Below are 26,253 nucleotides of genomic sequence, written 5' to 3' on the forward strand. Positions count from 1 at the left end.
CTGACCACTTAGGCCTTTAAAGACTGTGACTAATACTCTTACTCTCAAAGGGGAACAGGTGGATTGTAGAGAGAGGCCAAAGCTGTGGTTAGGACTTTGAAGTTTGAGGGTGTTGGGATCCATGCTGTTGATCTGCGCCTGTCTCTATTAGAGAGCAGCACAGGCTGCTGTGAGGGAAAGATGGGAGGATACTTGTGCGGACAGCTATCCTTCCACACTCACTGCTTCTCTTTCATCGCAGGCTGTGTGGGCTGGCTGGGGCCATGCTTCTGAAAACCCTAAGCTTCCGGAGCTGCTGCAGAAACATGGGGTGGCTTTCCTAGGTAGGGTTCTTGCTTTTTCCCCTCAATGCAGCCCTCTGCTTAAACCAGCAAAACCCACCACTGTCCCAGGGCGTCTCATACACTAAGTTAGCAAATGTGTTGGTGTCCTTGGCTTCTGGTGGGCACCACTATTTCAGAGTGTGGTGTCTGTGTGTATTGGCCCTACACACTAGTCTACTAATGTAGGGACTCTCAAGCCAGGGTTCATGGAGACTTTCCAGTTACATTCCTCATAATGTGTGCTTTTACTCAGTGTTCGATGCGGGTGGAGGGTGGGTGGGATACGGAGTTCTTTGTCTCCCTTTGAAAAGGGACCCACTACTGCTGTGAGTTTGAGGCACTGACCTCCTCATGTTTTTGTTTTCTGCTGGCTTTAAGGTCCTCCCAGTGAAGCCATGTGGGCTTTGGGAGATAAAGTGGCTTCCACCATTGTAGCCCAGACTGTCCAGATCCCCACGTTGCCGTGGAGCGGAAGTGGTAAGAATGCCTTCTGCATGAGATATGCTTTGTCTGAACTTGGCTTGCGTCAGATTTATTTGGGCGTTTTCTGTCAAATTTAGAAGGGAAAAAGTGGGGATCCTCCTAGCCAACGGGCCAGATCTTGGGTGGGATGTCACCCCTCCTCTGCCCAGGCACATTTAAGTGCTTACTTTTCTGCCTGCCAGGAACAGCCAATCCATCATTAAATTGTTGACTCCAGTTGCTGTATAAAGCAGGAGTTTTGTGAATCCTTAGTGCTTTCCTTTTTTCTCTTCCTAATCGCCAATTCTCCTGCTCTGTCTTGATGCATCTCTTCTTCCTTGGGCTTCTATTGTTGCTTTTACCCTCATAAGTAGTTTTTCATCCAGTTTTTTTTTTCCAAACTCTCCCATTCATAATCTCCTCCTCGTCTGCCTTAGCCATTCTCACTTTATCGTATTCATCCTCACTGTTTTCTCCCTTCCCTCCTCGCCTCTCGGTCCCCTCTGTTTCTGTTTGTCCTGTGTCTGTGCTTCGGTTCTCTAGGGATGGGTACCTAAGCCTGGTTCCTGATCACTCTCCCAGTACAGGGAAGTGGGTGGCAGAGAGAATTTACAGGTGTTGCTGTCCATGTCTCAGCTCAGCCACAGCCCTGTGGCTTTTGATGGCTCAGAGTTTATCGAACTTGAGATACTAATCTGGGGTCTCTGCCATGGTGAGATGCCTGGCTGCCTCGCTGCTGGAGGGCTGCCAGACCCCAATTTGTGTGGGGTTTTAAAAAAAGAGCCAGAATGATTTAAAAAAACAACCCAAAACCTTGGTAAACAACCCAAAACAACCTTGATAATAGCAATGCTGAGATCTTTGCAGGTTTGTTCTCTGGCTCAGAGCTGCTCTCCTGTGTAACAGGGCCTTGGGGAATACAATTGGTCCCTGCTAAATCTGGCCTGGCTGCTCTCCAGATAAACTGTGCACCCCTGGTTGCTTTCCCATATGATTCACAGTGGAAATATGGCTGTAGTAGTTCCTATGGCTGGGCTGGTGGTGAGGAAGCTTCAGTAACTTGTCAAATCCAGCCATTTGCTGTAGGTCTCCAAGGCAAGAGAATAAGTTAGCGAGGTCCCTCTATAAGCATGTGCCCCTCTGCTGCATTAAGGCCTTCTGAGGTCAATGTTTCATTCTGTAGGTCTCATGGCAAAATGGACGGAGGAGGATTGTGAGCAGCGGAGAACAATCAGCGTCTCCCTGGAGACTTATGCACGAGGCTGTGTAAAGGATGTGGATGAAGGCCTGGAGGTAAAGATCCAGGCCCAACTGCGGCTCAGCTCATTTTATTTGAAATTGTAAACAGGGAATCATCATCATCCAGTGGGTGTGTTTCCAATGGCGTCCCGCAGTGATCAGTCCTTGCCCTTGCCCTTGCCCTATTTAACATTTTTATCAATGACCTGGAAGAAAACAAATTCATCCGTGCTAAAGCTGGCAGATGATACAGAAGTTGGGGGAGTGCTAAATAATGAAGAGGGCAGGTTGCTGATTCAGAGTGATCCAAATTGCTTGGTAAACTGGGAGCAAGCAAACAATGTGCATTTTAATATGGCTACATGTACGCATCTAGAAACGAAGAATGTAGGCTGTACCTAGAGGATGGGGGACTCTCTCCTGGGAAGAAGTGACTCTGAAAAAGATTCAGGGGGTGGGTGTGGATAATCAGCTGAACATGAGTTCTCAGTGTGACACTGGCCAAAAGAGCTAATGTGATCCTGGGGTGCAGTAAAGGGGAATTTTGAGCAGGAGTAGAGAGGGTTATTTTACCTCTGTAATTGTTTCCGGTGTGACTGCTGCTGGAATACCGTGTCCAGTTCTGGTGTCCTCACTTAAAAAGGATGTTTATGTGTTGGAGAGGATTCAGAGAAGAGCCACAAGAATCATTAAAGGATTAGTGATAGACTCAAGGAGCTTAGTCTATTTAGCTTAATAAAGAGAGGATTAAGGGGTGATTTGATCACAGTATATAAGTCACTACATGTCAAACATACATTTAATAATTGGCTCTTCAGTCTAGCAGAGAAAGATATAACATGATCCAATGGCTGGAAGTTGAAGCTAGACAAATTCAGACTGGAAATAAGGCGTAAAGCTTTAATGATGAGAGTAATTAACCATTGAAACAATTTACCAAGGATCATGGTGGATTCTACGTCACTGAGAATTTTTAAAACCAGACTCAACGTTTTTCTAAAAGCTCTGCTCTAGAAATTATTGTGGGGAAGTTCTGTGGTCTGTGTTGTACAGGGATCAGACTAGATGATCACAGTGGTCCCTTTTGCCCTGGGAATCTATGATTCTATTCCTTAATTGGATTCCTAATAGTAATAGAAAGGGACCTGACCAGGGCTATTAGCTCCCAGCACGTGTCACAGAAACAAAAATAAATTTCAGCAGTGACTGTCACATGCCTAACAGCCAGAAGAGCCGACCCCTCTACCTGGTACAATGCTCCCCTCCCCATTGAAGATCCAAACTCTCACCACACCTCACCTCCTGCTGCAGGCTGTGCAAAATAGAGGTACCCTGAAATCCAGCAGACGGGGACTGGTTTGGATCAGAGCTAATGGGAGCTGTTTGAGGGCTGAGGCCCTCCAAGCAGCTGATCTGCCACCAGCTCCCTCTCTGTTAAATTGAGAGGAATTCAATGAGTGCATCTATGTCCGTTGTATTCGCTCTGGACAAATTGAACCCCAGGGCCAGGGGACCCGACTCTGTGGGCTTCGATGAGTGTCGCACCCACTTGCTCCAGGATTGCATTTGGCCCAGAAACATCTAAACCTTTCCCTTCAACTTTCTGGCCCTTTCCCTCCTCCAGGCAGCCGAGAGGATTGGCTATCCTGTGATGATAAAGGCTTCAGAAGGCAGCGGTGGCAAAGGAATCCGGAAAGCAGAGACCACAGAGGAATTCACTGGCTGCTTCAGACAAGTGAGAGACTCTGAGGAGAGTTCGTACCCCCAAATCCCACCTTTTTAATTTGCTCCCTCAGAGAAGTAAGAGGCACCAAGGAGGACGCCTCCCTCCACCCCCATCCGAACATATACCTGCCTTTTTAACTCTCCCCACCCCTCCCCGAAGCTCTGAGGAGGGCCTTATCCTCCCCACAAATCCTGCCTTTTTAATTTTTTCCCTTTAAAAATATATGTAATAGAAGAGCACTCATTCCCCACTATTTCCCTGACTGATTTTATAGGCATATTTTGGGGGTCAGAGTTATCGTCCGTTCAAACACTAATATTATGTTTTAAAAAGATGTGTAAAACTCAGTACATAACGGAGTTGGGAACATGAATGATATTTGTATTGGTGCCTAGGCCTGGTGCCAGCCCTCTGTCCAGCAGTGAATTTCCCCCACGGAGGATGGGTTTACACATGTCATCAGTATCAGGGAATACACAAGCCTGCATCCACCATGTGAATGCATTTCTCACGCTCTTCTCCTCCCCTCCCAGGTACAGAGCGAGGCCCCAGGGTCCCCCATCTTTGTGATGAAATTAGTCCAGAACGCCCGGCACCTGGAGGTGCAGGTCCTTGCCGATCAGTATGGGAGCGCGGTTTCGTTGTTTGGCCGAGACTGCTCCCTACAGCGCAGGCATCAGAAAATAATTGAAGAGGCACCGGTGACGGTAGCGGCTCCCTCCATGTTTGACTTTATGGAGCAGGTAGATATTCTGGGTCTTTTCTGTGGGCTGGGCTGAGGTGGCTCTGACAGAGAGAGGGGATGTTAAAGAAGAGGAACCTTTTAGCTATTAGTCGTCTTATATGTATTTTGGTAATGCCTAGGAACCCTGAGCAAGGCCCCATTGTGCTAGGAGACCATGCCAGGCTCAGAAGGCTTACACTCCAAGTATAAATGGAAAACCACCAGGATGAACTGTTCAGATGCTTGTGTACAGCCCTCGCGTTTCAGCCAAATGTTTAAAATCACAAACCCAAGAGGCTGCCTGATGAGCAGAGCTGGAGCTAGGCATTTTAGCACCCGGGGTGAGCAAACATATTTGGGTCCCTTCCCTTTTTTCATCATTTCCCCTCCCAGAGGTGATGTTTGGGCAGGGAGACAGGACACAGGGTTACAGTCCCCTCCTCACCCCCCGATTTTTTTTGGTTGTGCCCCCAACCCAGACAGGCTGGGTGGCCCGTTGTGGTGAGTCATGGGCTGGAGGTGGTGCTTTCTCCACGAGCCCTGCTGCGCAGGGCTTTAAGTGTCTCCTGATTCCACCCCACTTTTCCACCCCCACAGCTCTGCACCCTGGGTGGCTGCCCCGCTTGCCCTGCCTTGGTTACAGCCCTACTCATGAGTGTCCAGCAAGTTAATTCTTGTATCCCTTCCACAATCTCCTCGAACTGGGGGTTCTCAGCCTGGGAGCCATGACCACCTCCCCTTTCTAGAGGGATAAATGTTCTGTTGTAGCCTGGGGCTGCGGTATGGAAACACTGTCCCAGTGGATCAGCTGTGACCTAAGGGTCTAGCCCTTAGTCACGTGAGTATTCCTTACTTCACAAGCCTCTGGTACCTCTTGTGTGACTAATGTGATCTCACCTTTCTGCAGTACACTTGTTGTTTTAGTATTTGCATTATAGTAGCCACTAAGGGCCCCAATCAAGGACCAGATCTCCATTGTGCTGGGCGCTGTACACACACATAGAAAAACAAACAACCCCCGTGCTTACCAACATCTCAGCTGAATGAGTGACTCTTAAGGTGGGGAGGTTTGTTTAATTTAACTAGCATTTTTGATGGATGATTTTGATTCTCTGCTTGAAATTTTTTCTAGCTGCCACTATCCACCTCTGGTTGCTGTAGAGTTTGGTAGCTCTACATTACCTCTCCCATATTAAGCACGTAATTAAGGAGCAGGCTGAACTTCAAAGTCTTGGTTCTTGCAAACCTGACACAGCTTAACTAACCAGGTGTACAGAGTAACAGCCGTGTTAGTCTGTATTCGCAAAAAGAAAAGGAGGACTTGTGGCACCTTAGAGACTAACCAATTTATTCGAGCATAAGCTTTCGTGAGCTACAGCTCACTTCATCGGATGCATACTGTGGAAACTGCAGAAGACATTATATACACAGAGACCATAAAACAATACCTCCTCCCATCCCACTCTCCTGCTGGTAATAGCTTATCTAAAGTGATCACTCTCCTTCCTCCGTTCCCAAGTGACGCTCTGTCCCATCTCCTAATGACTTCTGTTGCTTCCAAGTTTCTGTGCTGCATTGTGTGGCTCACAGTCAGTTACCAGCTGCACACTAAAGGGATCATGGTTGTAAATTGCTTTCCAGTGTTAGTGTAAAAATTCGTTCTCCCTCTTGGTCTGATGCTTTTTTTTTTTCCTGTTTATTTGTATTGCTGTGACATGTGTCTTTCCCCGATTTGATGTAGTGCCCTGGAAATATTACATGAGGGACATGTCAGAAACATGCCTGTAATAGACTCTGAACACCAGGCAAAGCGCTTTACAGTTGTGGACTAGCACGAGCTAGTGTCACAAAAGCCAGATCTATTTGTGTTGTGTTTTCAGTGCGCAGTACGCCTTGCAAAGATGGTGGGCTATGTGAGTGCAGGGACAGTCGAATACCTCTATAGTGAAGATGGTGGCTTCCACTTTCTGGAGTTAAATCCCCGCTTGCAAGTGGAACATCCTTGCACAGAAATGATTGCTGATGTGAACTTACCTGCGGCTCAGCTACAGGTATTTGAAATTTGTCAACAGACCATTTTTTCCCACTGTTGCTTTCCTTAAAGCTGTTGCAATACATGAATGACTCTGAGGCACTTGTTGGTTTGAGCCACATGTTGTGTGTGAGTTTGGAGCTTGTGAAAGGTACTAGATTGGCAGACTGGGAGAAGGAATTTCTCTCTCCATCAAGAGGTAGAACATGGGCAGCAGCAGACCAAGCCCCTGCGCGATGTCTTACTCCCAACCCGGAGGAGCCATCTCTAGAGTGAGAGGGACATTTGGTCTCCATGCCCCATCAGTCCTGAGCACCTCAAAAATATGCCCACAAAGTGACCAGTTGGGATGACTGCTCTTAAGGTCACTTCACACAGGGCTCTGAACAGCCATCAGATGGCTGCTTCATTCAATTCCTCCAGAAGGGGTTGGATTTGAACTGGAGATCTAGAGGGTGAAAGGCTCCTTGTCCCTTTCCAGTTTACTTGAGCCAGCCAGTCTGACTGACTGGCCATAATTGTCATGCTGAAGCCTCATTTCAAAGCTAATTTAGAAGAATCCAAGCCACGTCTCCTTTGTCTCCTTTTTCTGATGGGCACTTGTGCAGATTGCAATGGGTGTCCCCTTGCACAGAATAAAAGACATCCGAGTGCTGTATGGAGAGTCGCCATGGGCTGATACACCCATCTGCTTTGAGAGCCCTGCAAATATCCCAGTGCCCAGAGGCCATGTCATTGCTGCTAGAGTCACCAGTGAAAACCCTGATGAGGTGAGTAAATGGAACCCTGTTTAGAAAGCTCCAGCTCTGGTCTGGATCAGATTGAAATGTGGGTGAGGGCAGGGCGCGACCTTGTTTTTAGCAAGATCTGAACTCTGAGAGGCCCTCCACTGATCAAATGTCAGAATATTGGACATATTCTCAGGTGAGATTGGTGGGGTTAATGGAATCCACAGGCGGACTTATATCATAGCTGTTGTTTGCTATGGGATTCCTCTTTCCTGACTTGCACCTGTTCGGTTTCAAATGTAAACTTCTTTCTTACTTCTTTGTGTTTTTTTACATTGACTCTAGGGGTTCAAGCCAAGCTCAGGGACAGTGCAGGAGCTGAATTTCCGTAGCAGCAAGAACGTTTGGGGTTATTTCAGTGTGGCAGCTGCTGGCGGTTTGCACGAATTTGCTGATTCGCAGTTTGGGCACTGCTTCTCCTGGGGAGAGAACCGCGAGGAGGCCATCTCGTCAGTATTTCCTCCCAGTAGGATTAGCAATAAGCATTCTTCAAGGGACTCAAGTGTCACTGAATGTTGATGGGTTTAGATATAAAAAATATTTGGTTTTAACCCTAAGAGGCAATGAGCCGCTTCGGCTCTTCTGAGCAGTTTAGCTGTGGACTTGTGACAAAGAGACCTGCAGGGCAATTAGGGAGACTGTTCAAAATAAACTGAAATATTCAGAATTGTGGTGATTTAGCCCTGCTTCAGCAAAGCACTTAATACTTAGCTCTCTGTGTTGCTCTTACTGGTGCTGGTCATGTGCTTTGCTGCTTTGTGGCCTCACAGAGCTACTCTGTTATCTTTCAAAGTAAACTGTTTCCCAGTAGGCCAAAAAAAAATTTTTTTTAAGAGCTGAACATGCAGAAAGGGCAGACTTTTAATAACAGACTCGGAGACAGCTTTTGACTGCAGGCTGTCTCTCTCCGGGGTTATAGAAACACTTTATCTAGCTAGGTTTTTGTAAGGTTGCCTATCACCATATGCAGCATCCTCAACCACTAAATTCTGTGTAGCTTGCTGTATATACCTTGGCTGCTGTGGAAGAGCCTTCTTGCATGTCAGTTGAAATCCAATTAAAATGTGGCATATGTGTTTGTATGTTTTGTAAAGAGAAGTTTAACGTCTGCTCTTGCACTAGTGTATTGGATAAATCAGATTCTGGGTCTTTAGTACTTTGAATGGTAGAAAATGAAGTGGGCAAAGACATTTGCTAAGGGGGGGGAAAAGAAATAGTTATCCTGTGTGCCCCAATAGATCGGTATGCTTAGCACTGAATATTTATCATGCATCTTAAACTCAGTATTAACAGAGGAACTTTTCTTTAAAAGGAATATGGTTGTGGCACTGAAAGAGCTGTCTATTCGTGGGGATTTCAGAACAACAGTCGAGTACCTGATTAAGCTGCTGGAGACTGAGAGTTTTCAGAACAATGAGATAGATACTGGCTGGCTGGACCACCTGATTGCTGAGAAAGTGCAGGTGGGAGAAGCTGAGCTCTGATTTTCTTCCCTCTGGCTAATCGTCTTCATTCTCACGTGGACCTGCTGTCCACAATGTGCTGGAAGTGTCATTCTTTCCCCCGCTAGGCCGAGAAGCCAGACACCATGCTGGGCGTGGTTTGCGGAGCTCTGAATGTAGCAGATGCCCTGTTTAGGACTTGTATGACTGACTTCCTGCATTCGCTTGAAAGGTAAAGTGCCAAGTGACTAACGGGGATAAGCACAATGAAGTGTGGCTGTTAAACCGTTCTTATGACCAAATACTGGTCCCACTGAAACAAATGGGAGTTTTGTAATGGTCTTCAGCGAGAGCAGGGGAATATGGAGCATGTGACATAAGGTGCTGTGTTTGAGAGGTAGTGGACAGGGTGCTGGGCTGCGGCTCAGGAGATGTGGTTCTGTCCCCAGCTCTGTCACTGGCCTGCTGAGTGACCATAGGCAAATCACTTCCCCTGTCTGTGTCTCAGTTTCTCCTCACACCTTTTTGTCTTTTTAGACTAAAAGCTCTTTGAGATAGGGACTCTTTCAGTCTGCCTCTTACTATGTGTTTGTACAGCACCTAGTGGATTAGGGTCCCAGTCTTGGTAGAGGACTGTACATACTATTGTAATAAGAAAATGCTTCTTATTGAGCCGCACATGCATGTGTGAGAGAGTGAGTGAGAGATCCAAGGTTTTTCGGCACATAAGCTGACCTTTGTCACACACATTCAGGCTAATGGTGCATGATTTTGTCTAATGCAAGTTCCCACCTTAGCAGAGTAAGGCATGACCAGCCACTAAGGGTGTTAAAACAAGGTACAGAATGTTGACTCGTGGTTACGTTGCTGATTTCCAGAGTGGGATGTGAAGACAGTGTTCCTATATTCTTTATCTAAGGCAGCTAAGTGGAGGAAAGGAAACTTCACTGTTCGACCTCCAGAGCTTTAATGGGGCCAGCAAAGGAGATGAGATATTAAAATAGAAAACCCAAGGTTTTTGCTTTTTGCTTCTGTGATGTAGGAAGTCAGGTTAGATTAACATAGTGGTCCCTTCTGGTCTTTAACGTCTATGAATAAAGGTTTTTTTGTTTTGTTTTTAAGTTGCTGGGTTTTTTTACCTTAGGAATGTCAAGGTCACTCTTCACCAGTTTTCCTGTGGGACTTCTTGTGGTTTTTCAGAGATGTGTATTGTGAACTTTTACACCTTAGTTGAAGGGTGGGAGTGTGGAATCTTTATTTAAGACATTCTGTCTCCCAATGGTTCATTAGCCATTGGAGCTAAGTAGATGATGACAAAAACCAAAGTTTTAATCAGGCTGGCTAAAAGCCCCTTCCCCTCTCAATTGCTGAACTTTCACTCACTTCAGTCTTGTGATGGTGTCATGTTAGTAGCTCTGCCATCATCATAGAATCTTGTAGGGGAGATGAGCTTAATTTCTCATGTGAAACAGCACAACTCCTCCCTCACCACCTTTAAAATGTTTTATAAACTTTCACACTGCCTTTATACATCAGAAAGGGGATGCAAAACCCAACTATTTCTCTCCCCAGCAAGTCCCCTTTAAAAGCTCTTTTCTGCAGTCCACTGCGATCTAAACCTGCTCTTTGGACTAGTGCTGATGGGTTATACAGTGTAGCTGAGTTCTCTTGGTGTCTGACTTTTTACCCTTGTCCCTTAGGGGCCAAGTTCTGCCAGCGGGTTCCCTGCTGAACATTGTAGAAGTGGAGCTTATTTATGAAGGTGTGAAGTATGCTCTCAAGGTAAACAGTGTCTTGTGTTTTTCCAAGCTTGTGGAGACTTTGGCTCGCGCAGGCATTACTACATGCGGCTAGGCAGATTCTACATGTGTCTCTCACCAGTACAGACAAGCACTTCTGGGTGGGTACTTTCAATCAAAAGATAATAAAAAAATCTTCATTATCCATTTTTTTAAAAAGTCTCATTTTAAATGAGTTTAGCTATTTGTTTTTACAGTGTAGAGAATTTTTCTGCTTCCAGATGGACTGTTGCTGGAGTTAATGCCTCTAATAAAGTGCTGGCTTTTCCCATTCATAAACCTAGATAGGTAGCAGCTTTAGTTAGTTAAATCACTTTCTTATCATGGGAAAGTGGAGGATCAGCTGAAATTACAGATGATTGAGCTGTAGAACTGGACTAGCAATTCAAACACTAACCTCGAATCCTGTGATCTAAATCAATGTTTCTCAGCGACCGGTCTGTGGATTTTCAGCGACCAGTCCCTGAGATCTCCCTGACACAGTTTAGGAAGGCAGCAAGCTGGTCCCTGATATCAAAAAGGTTGAGAAACACTGGTCTAAGTGACCGGGGGCGGGGGGGGTGGGGGTGGGCATGGAGAAGCAAGTCCGTATTCCATGCTAAATCCTCCTCCCACCCACTACACAATGACAGCTCTGCTTCTGGTGTCATCTCAAAGGGCTGATACACCGCAGCCTGGCAAGGCACGCCTACGTCTTGATCTCCGTGAAGATTTTAATGTTCACATTTAAAGCCTCTCTCTTTGGTATTTTTCAACAGGTTGCCCGTCAGTCTCTGACAACTTATGTCATTATAATGAATAACACTCACATTGAGATAGACGTGCACAGGTTGAATGATGGCGGCGTGCTGCTTTCCTATAATGGTAACAGTTACACGACGTACATGAAAGAAGAAGTTAACTGGTAAGTTAGAGAGCTGACTCATTATCCCACTGCTGCAGATTTCTTCCCAATCTCGCGACTAAACACAGCAGCAATTGCAGCTGCTTCTGCAGCAGGCAGCAAATAGGTTGAGCAGTAACAGAATTTCCCCTCTCCTGAATGCGTCCGATGAAGTGAGCTGTAGCCCATGAAAGCTTATGCTCAAATAAATTTGTTAGTCTCTAAGGTGCCACAAGTCCTCCTGTTCTTTTTCCCCTCTCCTTAAGCTACCGAATCACCATTGGTAACAAAACGTGTGACTTTGAAAAGGAGAAAGATCCGACTGTGCTGAGATCGCCCTCTGCTGGGAAACTGCTGAAGTACATGGTGGAAGATGGAGGCCACGTCTTCGTAGGGCACAGTTTTGCAGAGATAGAGGTAACTGTAGGTTAGTGCAGATTGTGTCACTGAGTGGCAAATGGCTTCCAATCTGTATGCTTGATAAAGAAATGCAGATTGTGTGCATGCATCCCTACAATAAAAAAAGAAGTCTTGTCACTATTGTGACACTTGGAAGAAAATGACTGCCCTAGGCTCTTGGTGTTGCGTGGATGATATTCATTTATTACACTCTGACTATTCCACCAACCCTCCTACAGGTGATGAAAATTATTTTGGCCCTGGTGGTGAAGGAATCTGGCCATATACATTATATAAAACGGCCAGGAGCATTGCTGGAGGCAGGCTGTGTCATAGCTAGACTCGACTTAGATGATCCTACCAAAGTGCACCCAGTGAGTATTGCTGCTGGGACAGAACCAGGTTATTTTCTATTTACTTACATGACTAATCAGGTCATCCGTGACTTGTAACTGTCTGTCTCTTATGTCTCAGTATCTTAATATGTATGTTCACTTGAGGTTTTAACACAGATACTTAGCAATGATGTAGAATTTTGGTATTTGAAAGTGTGGCCTTTATATAAATATTCTGTTGGCCCTAGCTAGTCTGTATCTTAAGCATATATGCCTTGTGGGATTTGGACAGAAAACTGAATTTTGATTATTAAGACTTGATTGAAAATGACCAGAATAAGAAATTCTGACATACGTTTTTCTAATGCCTCTTATTTGGAAACTTACCACTTGATTCATTCTGATGACACCCTCCTTTGCATTTTAATTAAAATAATGACAGTACTGAGCAGTTTCCTTGCCTGCTGAGGTTGTGCTCATGTATTTTTCTAGATGGTTGTTTAATTTGAATGAGATCTGCCTCACTTTTCTCTTTTCCACTCTCATTTTATATTCCAAATGCTTTCTTTCTCTTGTATTTGACCTCAGGCCCAGTTGTATACAGGTGGCCTCCCGACCCAGCAGATGTTGCCAATCGGTGGCCTGAAGCTGCACCAGGTCTTTCACAGTGTCCTGTCAAATCTGATCAATGTCATGAATGGGTACTGCTTGCCAGAGCCATATTTCAGTGCAAAAGTAAGTGCCTTTCTCTAATGGCATCTGCTTCTAATACCCAGAGGGTATTTTAACTGATATGTTTATGCCAACGAACTTTTCTTCAATTTCTCTTTCATACATGGATGAAGACCTGGATCTACTCTCAAATCTAGTTTAACTTGTATTCTTCTTGGAATGGTCCCCCACGATCAGTGTAATAACAAAGAGCACGTACAGTATTTCTCTAGGTGGCAACCTTGGCGGAAATGGATAATAGCTTGCTGAGCTCCTTAATGTTAAGCACTGGCTGTAGCACATCTTTTGTGCCTTCCATTCATCCAGCGATCTCACAGTTCTTCACAAGCCTGAAGTTAAGGCTCATGACCAACCACCTGGTGTGTAGATAGGTAGGAAGGTGTCATCCCCATTTTATAGACAAGGACTCTAAGGGCGTCATTTATGAGAAATGCTGAACTGTCACCACTTGTACTGAGGTCAGTGAGAGCTGCAGGTGCTCAGCACCTCTGACAATCAGTGACTTTGACTGGGGTTCTATACCTGGTTCGTTGCTACTCCCAGCCCAGTGCCACAGTTGAGAAACCATCCTTAATTCCATTGTGCTAGCCCACCTGACCTGTTGGTTACATCATTGGGATGTCGAGATCCGTTCACTTGCCTTTCCTGACACATCAGCCTCTGATGTTTTTCTGTGACATCTTCGCAGCAATAATCTTTATTTGCTTAGATGAAAGAATGGGTATGTGAGCTGATGAAGACCCTACGGGACCCCTCCCTGCCTCTTCTGGAGCTGCAGGAGATCATGACCAACGTGTCTGGCAGAATCCCAGCGTCAGTGGAGAAATCCATTCGAAAAGTGATGGCACAATACGCTAGTAACATCACCTCGGTGCTGTGTCAGTTTCCCAGTCAGCAGGTAAGCCGTACAAGAGGGATGGTCTTGTATTCCATCCTCTTTAATATCTTGGTGACTGTCCGTCTTTTTTTCTTTTCATGCTAAATTGGTCAGAATTTTTCACCTGAAAAGTTTTTCTGCTAAACGATGGGGTTTCATCAAAAATATTAATGGGGAAAATGTCCTATTCAATACATTTCTTTTAAATTGTGTGGGGAAAAATGGTTTTTTTGATCAGCAAACGTTTGTAACAGATATAGTTTAATCTGAAATCTTTTACACAAGCTCTCAGCCCTGAAGCAATTTTTTTCCCTCTAAAATTGAGCTAACCTCTTTAAGCTATCCCTTTCCTATTTGAAATCTGAAAAAGTTAAGTGTCTTCTCAGCTGTTACTCTGAATGTTCCATGTAAATGCGGCCGGAATAGGTCAGTGTACTTCACCTCTATGTGTTTTCTGTAAATAGATTTCTGTCAACCCAGGCACCGTTTCCCTGCTGTAAGGCTTTCCAGTGAGCGTGTACTGATGAATGTCTGTCTTTCATTGTTCATGGGACACTGTGGGTGAGGTAATATCTTTTTATTGGACCAGTGTCTGATGATGAGGGAGACAAGCTGTGTGGCTCAAAAGCTTGTCTCTCTCACCAACAAAAGTTGGTCCAATAAGAGATTTTACCTCACCCACCTTGTCTCGCTAATATCCTGGGGCTGACACAGCTACAGCTACATTTCATTGTTCATAACAGTGCATATGATGTTAATTAAAAAACGGGGGGGGGATTGTGGTGGGTTTCTGAATTATTCCTGCTGGGACACAGGCACACTTGGAATGTCTTGTGGCAGGCAGGTTAGCTGGCTGGCTGTACTGCGCTTACCAAACAGAGATGTTTTTTCTTCCCCTTATAATACTTGTTGCCCTTCCTCTTCACAGGGTTGGAATTAATGTTTCCAATTATGGAGACATCTCTACAGCCTTGTAGTGTCCAAGAATGGCAACCATAAAGACACAGGATCAGTCGTGCAAATCCTTACTCTGACTAGTCTAACTGAAACTAATTGAACTGCTCACATGAGTTGGGACAACTTGCATGAGTGAGGCATTGCAGAACCTGCCCCTGATCTTTGGGAAAATGGAAATTACTTACTGCTGCTCACAGGCTGAGGATTTCAAAGGAGTGAAACAGTTAGACACGTGGCTTCTTTGAAAATCCAACTAGAGTTCCTGCTAATTAATATAGTCTCTTAAAGGGGGGAATATGTGTAGAGCAAGCGAAAAGGGAGCTTCATTTTGGTTTCTTAGCCATTTCTGAGTACTTGTAAGTCACATCCCCTTGGTTTTCCAGACTTCTGTGCCCAAGCTATTTTTTAGCTCCTTCATGCCCGTGTTTCTTCTGCTCTGTGCAGATCGCTAGCATACTGGACAGCCATGCAGCCAGTTTGCAGAGGAAGGCAGACCGGGAAGTCTTCTTCATGAACACGCAGAGTATTATGCAGCTAGTCCAGAGGTGAATGCCTTCCTGTGCCGTGGCACGCTCTACGGTGTGGGAGGTTTCCAGATGTGCTGTGAAATGCTCCATAGAAACTAGTGCCAGCCCTGACTCCGAGGGAGGTGGAGAAGGGTCAGAGCAGCAGGGCGAGCGGGACCAGTGCTGGTGTAGGTGACTGCAAGATGAGCCATGTGGGAAGGCTGGCAGTAATGCTGCACCCCTCTTTGTCCTGAGCAAGCAGAGCATTGGGTGAGCACCACTTCCTGGCTCATGCACCGAGTGCTATTGGCTTGAGTCATTTGCCTGCCCCAGGAGAGGAGGATCCACCCTGACTGCTTCCTAGTCCATGTTTGATTCCCAGCAAAAGCAGCGTGGCCAATGCAATGGCGCGTTAGCTCTGGGATGTGGCACACTCGGTCCTCTCCCCTGTTCCCAGGTACCGCAGCGGCATTCGGGGTTACATGAAATCTGTCGTGTTAGACTTGCTGAGAAGATACTTGCAAGTGGAAACCCAGTTCCAACAAGGTCAGAGGAAGCGGTGGCGTGTTTGCAGAGGGCCCAGTGCTGTTCCACAGGCCTGGGGGAACTAATCTAACCAGTGGATGCTTGTTATCTCCCCAGCCCACTATGACAAATGTGTGATCAACCTGAGGGAGCAGTACAAATTGGACATGACCCCGGTGCTCGAGTGCATCTTCTCTCATGCCCAGGTGGCAAAGAAGAATCTGCTGGTGATCATGTTAATCGTAAGTAAAAATGGCAACCTCTGTGAGACTAGGGTGGGTGTCAAGTTGGATCAGAAACGGCTGTTGAGATGCCCTGTAGAGTGTTACTTCTGACCTGGAAAACAAATTCTGAATTCAAGGAAATCGAGAAATAAGGGTGGGAGGGAACAAAGCAGTCTGTAGTCTTGTGTTTTGATGAGTGGCTTGCTGGTAATAGTTTTACAGAAGGGATCCATTGCATTGTTGTAAGAGTGAAGGCCAAACTGCAGCTGAGAACTCTGGAAAAATTACCAGTGTGGGAAGCTTCCCTGTAATAAGAGAGTTGATTTGAGATATTGCAGTCATCTGTGAAAGGGGAAAATAAAGCAAATATAATGGATCGATTCATCATGTACATTGTGTGCGTGTGTGTGTGAGGTCTCAAATATTCTTACAGCACTTAATAATACTTAATATTTGTACAGAGCATCTGATGTAGAGCATCTTCAGAGTGCTTTAATATCTTTAATTAAGCCTCCTTATTAGATCTACTTTGCAAATGGGGAGGCAAGTTTTGATTAGAACTCAGATATGCAGCCTATTACATCAGATTTCCACTTTCGGATTTTATTGTAAAATTAAACTTCCGCAGACATTTTGAAGAAGTATTTTGGTCTTACCCCCGTTTAAAACATAAAGTTCTTTTCAAACTTTACATCATCTGTTCTTAACATCTTTGACTCCACCCCCAAAATTGTTATTGGTGGCTTCTTCACTAGTGGAGCCGTCATTAAATTATCTTCCCTTTTCTGTGCTGACTTTTAAGAAAAGGGGAGGTTTTCTGGCCTGTGCCATAAAGGAGATCAGACTAGATGATCACAGTGGTCCCTTCTTCATATAGATTCCAAGGCCAGAACAAAAAATTGGCTCTGTGTGTGTGTATGTTAGAAGAGAAATGCACGTTTTCCTGGTTCGGTGCACAGACGTTTGTAGGCAAAGTAAGGAATGTAGGTAGATGGAGGTTTCTGTTCAATAAGGGTTAGTCATTAACGCTGGAAGGATATTTAATAGGACCAGCTGTGTGGTCGAGACTCCACCATGACGGAGGAGCTGATGGCCATTCTCAATGAGCTAACACAGCTCAGTAAAACGGAGCACTCCAAAGTGGCTTTGCGAGCCAGACAGGTTAGTGTGTTTCATGGTTTACACGATGTTGTTAAATCGTGGTGATTTTTTTCCCCCCAACCTCCCCTTCCACCTCCAAATCACTGCCATTCATTTAGATTCTTTTTATTTGTAGGTTTTGATTGCTTCTCACCTCCCTTCCTATGAACTGAGACACAATCAGGTGGAGTCCATATTCCTGTCTGCTATCGACATGTACGGCCACCAGTTCTGCCCTGAAAACCTAAAGGTTGTGACTACTTCTTATAATTAATTATAAAGCATGGGATTTTACCTTCTAGTTAGTTCTTAGTGAAGCAGTTTGATTTGTAAGCCATTTATTTCAAAAGGCCTTAAGGGCATTAATGTCTTGGAGCTTAAGCTATTGATGCTAGTATATATCAGACCATGTGAAATGCTGCTTTCTGATCTCTTCCAGATGAAGGCCTGTAGCACAGGTTCACCGTCTTTCTACCTTTCTCCTCAGAAGGGGTAGGAAGTGAATGGAGGATTCTTTTCCCCTAGTAGGGAAACCTGGGCCATATGCTAGGAATTTGAGAACTGTGGTGACGGGCACTCTAGATTACGCCTTAGATCATTTGAAACCCTCAGTGTGAACTGCAGGCTAACGAATCTAGCAAAAGCTAATGAGGGAGATTCAGGATTGGAGCAACTGCAGCTGTGTAACTTCCATCTCTTCTTCGTCTTTCATGCCAGCACTGGGTTGTTCAAACCGTGCCTCGCGCTGAATTCTGTTTTCTTCATGACAGAAACTGATCCTCTCGGAAACCACCATCTTTGATGTGCTCCCCACCTTCTTCTACTACTCCAACCAGCTGGTGTGCATGGCAGCTCTGGAGGTAAAGGGTGAATTAAGACTTTGGCTGCCATTTATTGAGAAGTAATGCAGCTCTTAGAGCCGGAGCTGCTTTTAGTGCCAGTGAGAGAGGCTGTGTTGCACATCGTGGTTGCTTCAGTGGTTGGCCAGTGGGAAAGCACTCTGATTTCAAATTAAATTCTTCTCCTGCCTCTTTGGTCAGGTGTACGTGAGGAGAGGATATATCGCCTATGAACTAAACAGCCTGCAGCATCGTCAGCTCTCAGATGGCACGTGTGTGGTAGAGTTTCAGTTTATGTTGCCATCATCGCATCCAAATAGGTAGGAATGACCTGCACTTAGTCTGTTGCCCGGTTCCATGTGGTTATTGATGAACTCGACTTCCATGCACAGGCGCCGACTTTTGAAAGTGCTGGGGGGTTCCTGACCCCCAAGCTCCGCCCCAGGCCCTGCCCCCACTCCACCCCTTTCCCCAAGGCCCCAAGCATGCCCTGCCTCTTTCTGCCCAGTTCCGCCCCCCCTTCGAGTGTGCCATGTCCTTGTTCTTCCCCCTGAGAGCGTCCTGCACCCTGCGAAATAGCTGATTGGGTGGGGGGAGGTGCTGATCGGCGGGGCCCGCCGGTGGGCAGGACGCATCGGGCGGGTCGAGGGGGAGCTGACCACACCCACTGTTTTTTCCCCATGGGTGCTCCAGCCCTGGAGCACCCACGGAGTTGGTGCCTATGCTTGCATGGTTTGATAGCTTTAACGATGGATACATGAGGGGTTGGAGCATCCTCCCCTCACCACCTGCTTTTGTAAAGCTGTTTAATTAATTTCTCATTAACTCAGTGATGGAGACCCTCAATGGGAAACTACTAAGCCTTCCTAGTTTCAGAGTAGCAGCCGTGTTAGTCTGTATCTGCAAAAACAAAAGGGGGACTTGTGGCACCTCAGAGACGAACACATTTATTTGAGCATAAGCTTTCATGAGCTACAGCTCACTTCATCAGATAGCTTATGCTCAAATAAATGTGTTCGCCTCTAAGGTGCCACAAGTCCTCCTTTTCTTTTTGCAGATACAGACTAACACGGCTGCTACTCTGAAACTAGGAAGGCTTAGTAGTTTCCCATTGAGGGTCTCCATCACTGAGTTAATGAGAAATTAATTAAACAGCTTTACAAAAGCAGGTGGTGAGGGGAGGATGCTCCAAACCCCCTCATGTATCCATCGTTAAAGCTATCTGATGAAGTGAGCTGTAGCTCATGAAAGCTTATGCTCAAATAAATGTGTTCGTCTCTGAGGTGCCACAAGTCCTCCTTTTCTTTAAACCTTCCTAGTTGTGCTCTTAGTGAATAAATCCCCTTTTCCATCTGGTGCACGGTGTTGGTTTGCTGTGTGAGTTGAAGAGCTGGTGTTTCATGCAGTAGCTCACTGAGTTGTTCAATACTCTGATTTCAGAGGCAGCAGCCCCGCTTTGAGCAGGTAGAGTGCAGAATTTTCTCTTCGAAGCATGAGAAGTGATTTTCGCCCGCTGCATTAATACTCTACCCCATGTGCTCATTTCTCTCTCTCTCCCCCGGGACTTACTGGCTGCTGTGGTGACACTTTGCTCTCTGGCCAGCAGGGCAGAATGGGTTATTTCTGAATCAGGCTTCCCTAGTGGTGCTGGGAGATGGGCAGAAGTTTGCACACAGTCTTGTCCCTCAAGCTGAGTGGATGCTGCTCTGGAAGCCGAAATCAGAACAAACCCTAAGCTACTAAGTGACGTCCGTGCACGCTGCTTTTAGAATGTGAGGGGAGAGCTGTTAAAGGCAGCCAGGTATGCCTGGCAGGAGAATAAAATAAAGACTTGAGGCTTTACATCTCCAAAGTGCTCTGTGGGTGTTACTCCTCGTCACATGGCTGGAAACTGAGCTGGTGTCTTCCCCATTCTATAGGTGGACTCAGAGGTGAAAGGACTCATCGAGGGTCACACAGCAGTTCAGTGATAGAACTATAGTAATGAACAGAACCCAGGAGTCCTGAGTCCCAGTCTTCAGCTTGGCCCATGACCATGCAAAGTAAAGCTGGTTGGGTTAACGTAAATAGTACCAACAGCAAACGTAGGCTGCTCTCTTCTCAGAGCCCAAAGGATGTAGTTCGGTACTGGCATAGTCAAAAAAAGGGCTCACATCAGGGAAGACCTTTCGGATCTGCCAGTCTGTTTCTAATGTGAATTAATTAACCCTGTTGCTTAGTTTGGAGCCTATGTCCTTGTGTAAACCCAGCTTGGTTCTAGAGAAATCACAGCCCTGTCATTATTTGCTCTCTCTCTCTTTTTTTTGGCACAAGTAGAGCTCTGTTAATACAAATGAATAATTTATTATTAACCTCTGGTATGTTGGACTAACTGTGAGATGGGGGAAGATCCTGCTGAAAGAAGGAAACATTCTTCTTCGAGTGCTGTCCCTGGGGGTGCTCCACTCTAGGTGTAAGTGCGTCCTGGCGCCGTTGATCGGGGATTTTCGGTAGCAGTACCTGGTCGGGACGCACACGCTCAGTTGGTATCTCCCATCTCGTTGGAGTCTTCCTGAGCGTGTGCATCCCGCACGCTCCTCAGTTCCTTCTCAACCATCCTTGGCTGAAGACGGGACTCGGGGCAGTGCTACTTTTCTTCCCTGGTCTCTGTAGGAAACAGTAACAACTATTTCTATGTTCTTTATTAGTTACATCCCAGTTGTTTCCCTTCCTTTAGTGTAGTTACATAGTTAGTTACTTAGTTTCAAAACAAACAAACAAAATTTTTTTTTCGCTTCAGGCTTGTCCTCCTCAGAGATACTCTCCCCTGCCATTTCTAATTCATAATGCCAGGGGCTTCAGGATTCAAAAAGTGTGTTTCCTGTCAGGACTCCGTGCCACAGTTGGATGGGCACTAACGTTGTGTGAAGTGCCTCAGGGAAACTCATGTCCCCGCAAAGTGCCTCCACTGTAAGAGCCTCAAGTCAAGAGCTCGGCGCGACAGGGCCCTGCAGCTTAAAATGCTTCCAATGGAAAAATCCCTGCAGCTGCTTTTGGAGATGGGGAAAGTTAAATCCCGCTCTCACACACTCCCTGGCCAGATCCGAACCAGTTGGGAGCATTGCTTCACCCTCCCTGGAGCAGAGGCAAGAAGGACAACAGTCTCAAAGGAGAGACTTTAACAAGGGTAAAGGGTGTCCTGTGAGATCTTTACCCTCTCTGCTGACAGCACCAAAGGCAGGCGCCTCAGCCGTGGCTCGCGCAGAGGCAGGGACCCAACCTCCTGCGCCGGTCCTCTCAGCACTGAAAATAGACGCGGTGCCGACAGCGCACTCTACCCTGGTGCAGAGAAGAACGTCAGCACCGAGCCTGCCTCCCACCCCGGCACCAGCAGCGGACCCCCTGCAAGGCATCTCCAAGCGCTCTGCGGCACCGCTGACACTTTCACTTGATAACATGCTAGAGCCCAGAGCCTGCTCAGCGCAGCCCAGGGAGCAGGAGCAACGGTTTCTCACTCAGTGTGACCTCTCAGTGCCACCTGAGCCTAACTCCCTGCTCCTGGATACACAGGGCTCACTTTTTGAACAGCCGCTTGCCCCACTTGAACTGACTACCTTTACTGACAGCAAACTTGATATACAGCAGCAGGCAGAGTTCTCCCCACCTGCCTCTCCTCCTCCACCGGAACCTCTTCCACATCAGGTCACGGCTCACAGCCACCAGCCTCAGTTTCCCTACTTCGCCCCCCTGTAGGTGGCACCTGGGTTCTCCTACCCTATGCCTTGGCCTCAATGGTGCCCTTGGCCACATCCTCCTTCCACTCATCCTCAGACCTCTTCCACCAAACCACTACCTCCTTCTGTGCCTCGATTTCCAGCTCTGTCTACTTCTAGAGTACCTGAACCCCCTCCTGAGAATGTGAGCTACACACCATATCCTGACTCACCGACCCCTAACTCTCCATCATCTCCAGACGGAGTCCTCTTCCCTCCGCCTCCACAGAATGTGGACGACTGTAAACAATTTCAAGAACTTTTCAGGAGGGTGGCACTCAGTCAAGACATCCCCTTAGAAGAAGTTCAGGAGACACAACACAGACTCATCAGAATCCTTCAACCGTCTGCGCCCTCAAAGATCATGATAAACGAAGCACTCCTGGAACCCGCTGACACACTCTGGCAAACTCCAGCTTCTTTATTACCAACTTGCAAAAAGGCCGAAAGTAAATACGATGTTCCTGCTAAGGGCACTGACTTCCTTTTTCTCATCCACCACCGAACTCTCTTGTCATGGATGCAGTTGCACAAACGACAAAACAGCCACAATCTCAGCCCACCCCGTAAGACAAGGACCTTAAACGCCTTGACATCTTGGGTCGCAAGGTTTATTCGTCCTCCACTCTACAATTCAGAATTGCGAACTATTCTGCCCTCCTCGCCAGCTATGACTTCGATAATTACAATAAACTTTTTGAATTTGCCTCCTCCATTCCAGAGGATAGGAGAGCAGACTTCAAATCAATCCTTATTGAGGGCCAACTGATTTCCAGAACGGCCCTACAAGCATCTCTAGACACGGTGGACGCAGCAGCCGGTACTACTGCAGCTGCTGTGGTTAGGCACAGATCTTCATGGCTCTCTGCATCCGGCATCCCTAAAGATCTGCAGACCAAGGTGGAGGACCTCCCCTTTGATAAAGATAAACTTTTTTCCACAAAAACCAATGAACTCCTTCACACCATGAAAGATTCTAGAGCGACACTGCGCACCCTGGGCATTCACCCATCTCTTCCCAGGAGACGACGATACCAACCCTACCAAAGACCACGCACACAACAGTATTATCGGCCTCAACCCAAACGATACAACATAACTAGGAATTGCGCTAGACCCCCTAAGCGCAGACAAAATCAAGCTCAAGCAACCACCTCCCACCCATCGGGGAATAAACAACAATTTTGAAACATTGGTCGAGGGTCTGCATGACCACCCCTTGATTCCACTGCCTACTTGCCATTTGGCCCCGCTTCCAGAGTTTCCAACATGCCTGGCAGCGGATTATACAGGACCGCTGGGTCCTCGAAATAGTTCAGTCCAGTTACTCTATCCCATTTATATCCTACCTTCCTACCCTTCACCCTTCCCCGTCCCTCTTCAGGGACCCCTCTCACGAACACTTACTTCACGCAGAAGTGGCGCACCTTTTACAACTAGGTGCGGTGGAACCTGTGCCGACACAACATCGAGGGAAAGGGTTCTACTCCCATTACTTTCTGACCCAGAAAAAGACTGGGGGATGGAGGCCTGTACTAGACCTACGCCGACTGAACAAATTCGTGAGGATACAAGAATTCAAGATGGTCACACTGGGCACAATAATTCCTGCACTGGATCAAGGGGACTGGTTCACAGCCCTCGACCTACAGGACATTTTATTTTCATATATCAATTCATCCAGCTCACAGATGCTTCCTACGATTCACAATCGGTCATGACCATTTTTAATATAGAGTTCTTCCTTTCGGACTCTCCACGGCGCCCAGCGTCTTTTCTAAGACTCTAGCTGTGGTCGTGGCTCACTTCCACAGGCAGGGGATCATGCTTTTCCCCTACCTGGACAATTGCCTCATCAAGGGCAACTCCTATGGCGAGACACTTCAAGCTACCCATTTCGCCATCTCACTCTTTCACAGCCTAGGCCTCCAAATAAATGTCCAGAAATCCACCCTGACTCCTACACAACAGATCGAGTTCATTGGAACTCATCTGGACTCAATCTGAAGCATAGTCTCATTCCCATATCACAGATTCCTTGCTATCACACAGCTCATACACACGCTCTCTATTCGTCCCAGGACACAGGCAAGAATCTGCCTACAGCTCCTTGGTCACATGGCAGCCACCACCTTCGTGGTCAAGTATGCCAGGCTACACATGAGATGTCTTCAGGGCTGGCTCAACTCCAACTTCAAACCCAACAGACACACCGTAGGGATGCTGCAAACTCCTCCTCCCAATGTTCTAGCTTCCCTACATTGGTGGACAAGACCAGAAAACCTCTGCGCAGGGGTTCCCTTCCAGCAACCACCCCCAACGCTCATGTTCACCATGGACGCTTCCCTAATCGGCTGGGGAGCGCATCTAGGGGGACACAGGGCACAAGGTCGATGGTCCGCGTCAGAGACATGCCTACACATAAATCTCTTAGAGCTCAGAGCGGTGAGGCGAGCATGCCTTCACTTTCTTCCCCTCATAAAGAACAAATCTATTCAGGTCTTAACAGACAACATAGCATGTATGTTCTACATCAACAGACAAGGGGTAGCCCGATCACATTCCCTATGGATGGAAGCCATCCAACTATGGAATTGGTGCATACAACATCACATACAAATCATTGCTTCCTACCTTCCCGGCTGCCACAACACTACTGCCGATGCACTCAGCAGGCACTTCTCGACAGAACACGAATGGGAACTGCACCCCGCAATACTTCAACAGCTCTTCTCCCTCTGGGGCACCCCGTCAATAGACCTCTTTGCCACAACCCAGAATCGAAAATGTCGCCTGTTTTGCTCCAGAACGGGACTTGGGATTGCATCCCTAGGAGACATGTTCCTCATCCCGTGGAACACCTCTCTCCTCTACGCCTTCCATAGATTCATCGATATTTAGGTCAGAAGGGACCATTATGATCATCTAGTCTGACCTCCTGCACAACGCAGGCCACAGAATTTCACCCCCCACTCCTACAAAAAAAACCTCACACCTATATCTGTGCTATTGAAGTCCTCAAATCGTAGTTTAAAGACTTCAAGGAGCAGAGAATCCTCCAGCAAGTGACCCGTGCCCCATGCTACAGAGGAAGGCGAAAAACCTCCAGGGCCTCTTCCAATCTGCCCTGGAGGAAAATTCCTTCCCGACCCCAAATATGGCGATCAGCTAAACCCTGAGCATATGGGCAAGATTCATCAGCCAGATACTACAGAAAATTCTTTCCTGGGTAATTTGGATCTCACCCCATCTAATAGCCCATCACAGGCCATTGGGCCTATTTACCATGAATATTTAATTACCAAAACCATGTTATCCCATCTACACAGGGTTCTTCGGAAGATCATAGACAACAAGGCCCGGGTCATACTTATTGCCCCAGCTTGGCCGAGACAGATGTGGTATCCTTACCTGCTCTGCCTGTCCTCCTGTCATCCACGGGCTCTCCCCAGCAGGCCAGATCTCCTTTCGCAGGACAACGGACAGGTCCTTCACCCCCAGCTCCAAAAGCTCCACCTGACAGCCTGGTTCCTTCATGGTTCCAAAGCCATGAACTAGCCTGTTCTGAGCAAGTCCAATACGTCCTCCTGCATAGTACTTACTTGCAGAAGTGGAAGCATTTCGCCCTCTGGTGCTCATGTAATCACTTAACACCCAATACGGTGACCCTCCATAACATCCTGGACTACCTTCTGCAATTAAAACAGGATGGACTCTCGCTCAACTCCATCAAAGTACACCTGGCGGCGCTTACTACCTTCCATGACTTGTTAGAAGGTTACTCACTGTTTACCCACCCCACCATAAAACGATTTCTCATGGGCCTTCAAAATCTCTACCCTGAAATTTACCCAACAGCAGCTACATGGAATCTTAACCTCGTTCTTCACGGTCTCATGAAACCTCCATTTGAGCCCTTGGCTACCTCATCTCTTCTTCATATGTCCATGAAGGTAGCTTTCTTAGTTGCAATAACATCAGCAAGGAGAGTAGGAAAAATGAGCGCCCTGATGGCCTATCCTCCCTCCCTATACAATCTTCTCCAAAGATAAAGTCACTCTGAGACCACATCCTAAATTTCTCCCTAAGGTGGTATCCACCTTCCACCTTAACCAACCAATATACTTACCTACTTTCTATCCCCATGACTCTTTGTCTCCATTACCAAAAGATTGAAAGATAACGGCTATCTCTAAACAACGTCTGGCCAAGTGGATCTCTGACTGCATCAGATCCTGTTACCACACTCAAAATATTCAACTGCCCAAAGGCATTAGAACTCAATCCACTCGAGCTATGTCGACATCTGTTGCCTTCTTACATAACGTACCCATCCCTGACATCTGTAAAGCGGCTATATGGTCATCTGAACACACGTTTGCCAAACACTATGCTATCATGCAAGATACCACGGCAGACACCATAGTAGGCCATACAGTACTCTCTACAGTACTCACTGCCGCATCTCCAAAGTCCCGCTGACCATAGTGGGAACTGCTACACATTCACCTAGAGTGGAGCACCCACAGGGACAGCACTCGAAGAAGAA

At 46.7% G+C, this 26,253-nt stretch overlaps 1 protein-coding gene across 1 annotated transcript in view; it reads left to right on the plus strand.

The window, feature by feature from the left end:
* ACACB (acetyl-CoA carboxylase beta) overlaps positions 1 to 26,253 on the plus strand; it is a 73,309-nt gene that overhangs the window by 22,623 nt on the left and 24,433 nt on the right. The window contains exons 6-28 of the mRNA XM_074973099.1: positions 242 to 323; positions 702 to 800; positions 1,969 to 2,078; positions 3,649 to 3,759; positions 4,284 to 4,493; positions 6,355 to 6,525; positions 7,115 to 7,276; positions 7,580 to 7,743; positions 8,607 to 8,757; positions 8,865 to 8,968; positions 10,437 to 10,518; positions 11,294 to 11,439; positions 11,685 to 11,835; positions 12,057 to 12,191; positions 12,741 to 12,887; positions 13,594 to 13,782; positions 15,163 to 15,263; positions 15,682 to 15,770; positions 15,867 to 15,991; positions 17,021 to 17,134; positions 17,250 to 17,363; positions 17,884 to 17,973; positions 18,154 to 18,272. Coding sequence (XP_074829200.1) covers positions 242 to 323; positions 702 to 800; positions 1,969 to 2,078; positions 3,649 to 3,759; positions 4,284 to 4,493; positions 6,355 to 6,525; positions 7,115 to 7,276; positions 7,580 to 7,743; positions 8,607 to 8,757; positions 8,865 to 8,968; positions 10,437 to 10,518; positions 11,294 to 11,439; positions 11,685 to 11,835; positions 12,057 to 12,191; positions 12,741 to 12,887; positions 13,594 to 13,782; positions 15,163 to 15,263; positions 15,682 to 15,770; positions 15,867 to 15,991; positions 17,021 to 17,134; positions 17,250 to 17,363; positions 17,884 to 17,973; positions 18,154 to 18,272 — 2,966 coding nt within the window. The remainder of the gene's footprint in view (positions 1 to 241; positions 324 to 701; positions 801 to 1,968; positions 2,079 to 3,648; positions 3,760 to 4,283; positions 4,494 to 6,354; positions 6,526 to 7,114; positions 7,277 to 7,579; positions 7,744 to 8,606; positions 8,758 to 8,864; positions 8,969 to 10,436; positions 10,519 to 11,293; positions 11,440 to 11,684; positions 11,836 to 12,056; positions 12,192 to 12,740; positions 12,888 to 13,593; positions 13,783 to 15,162; positions 15,264 to 15,681; positions 15,771 to 15,866; positions 15,992 to 17,020; positions 17,135 to 17,249; positions 17,364 to 17,883; positions 17,974 to 18,153; positions 18,273 to 26,253) is intronic.

This window comes from Natator depressus, chromosome 15 (genome assembly GCF_965152275.1).
Source record: "Natator depressus isolate rNatDep1 chromosome 15, rNatDep2.hap1, whole genome shotgun sequence".
NCBI lineage: Eukaryota > Metazoa > Chordata > Testudines > Cheloniidae > Natator > Natator depressus.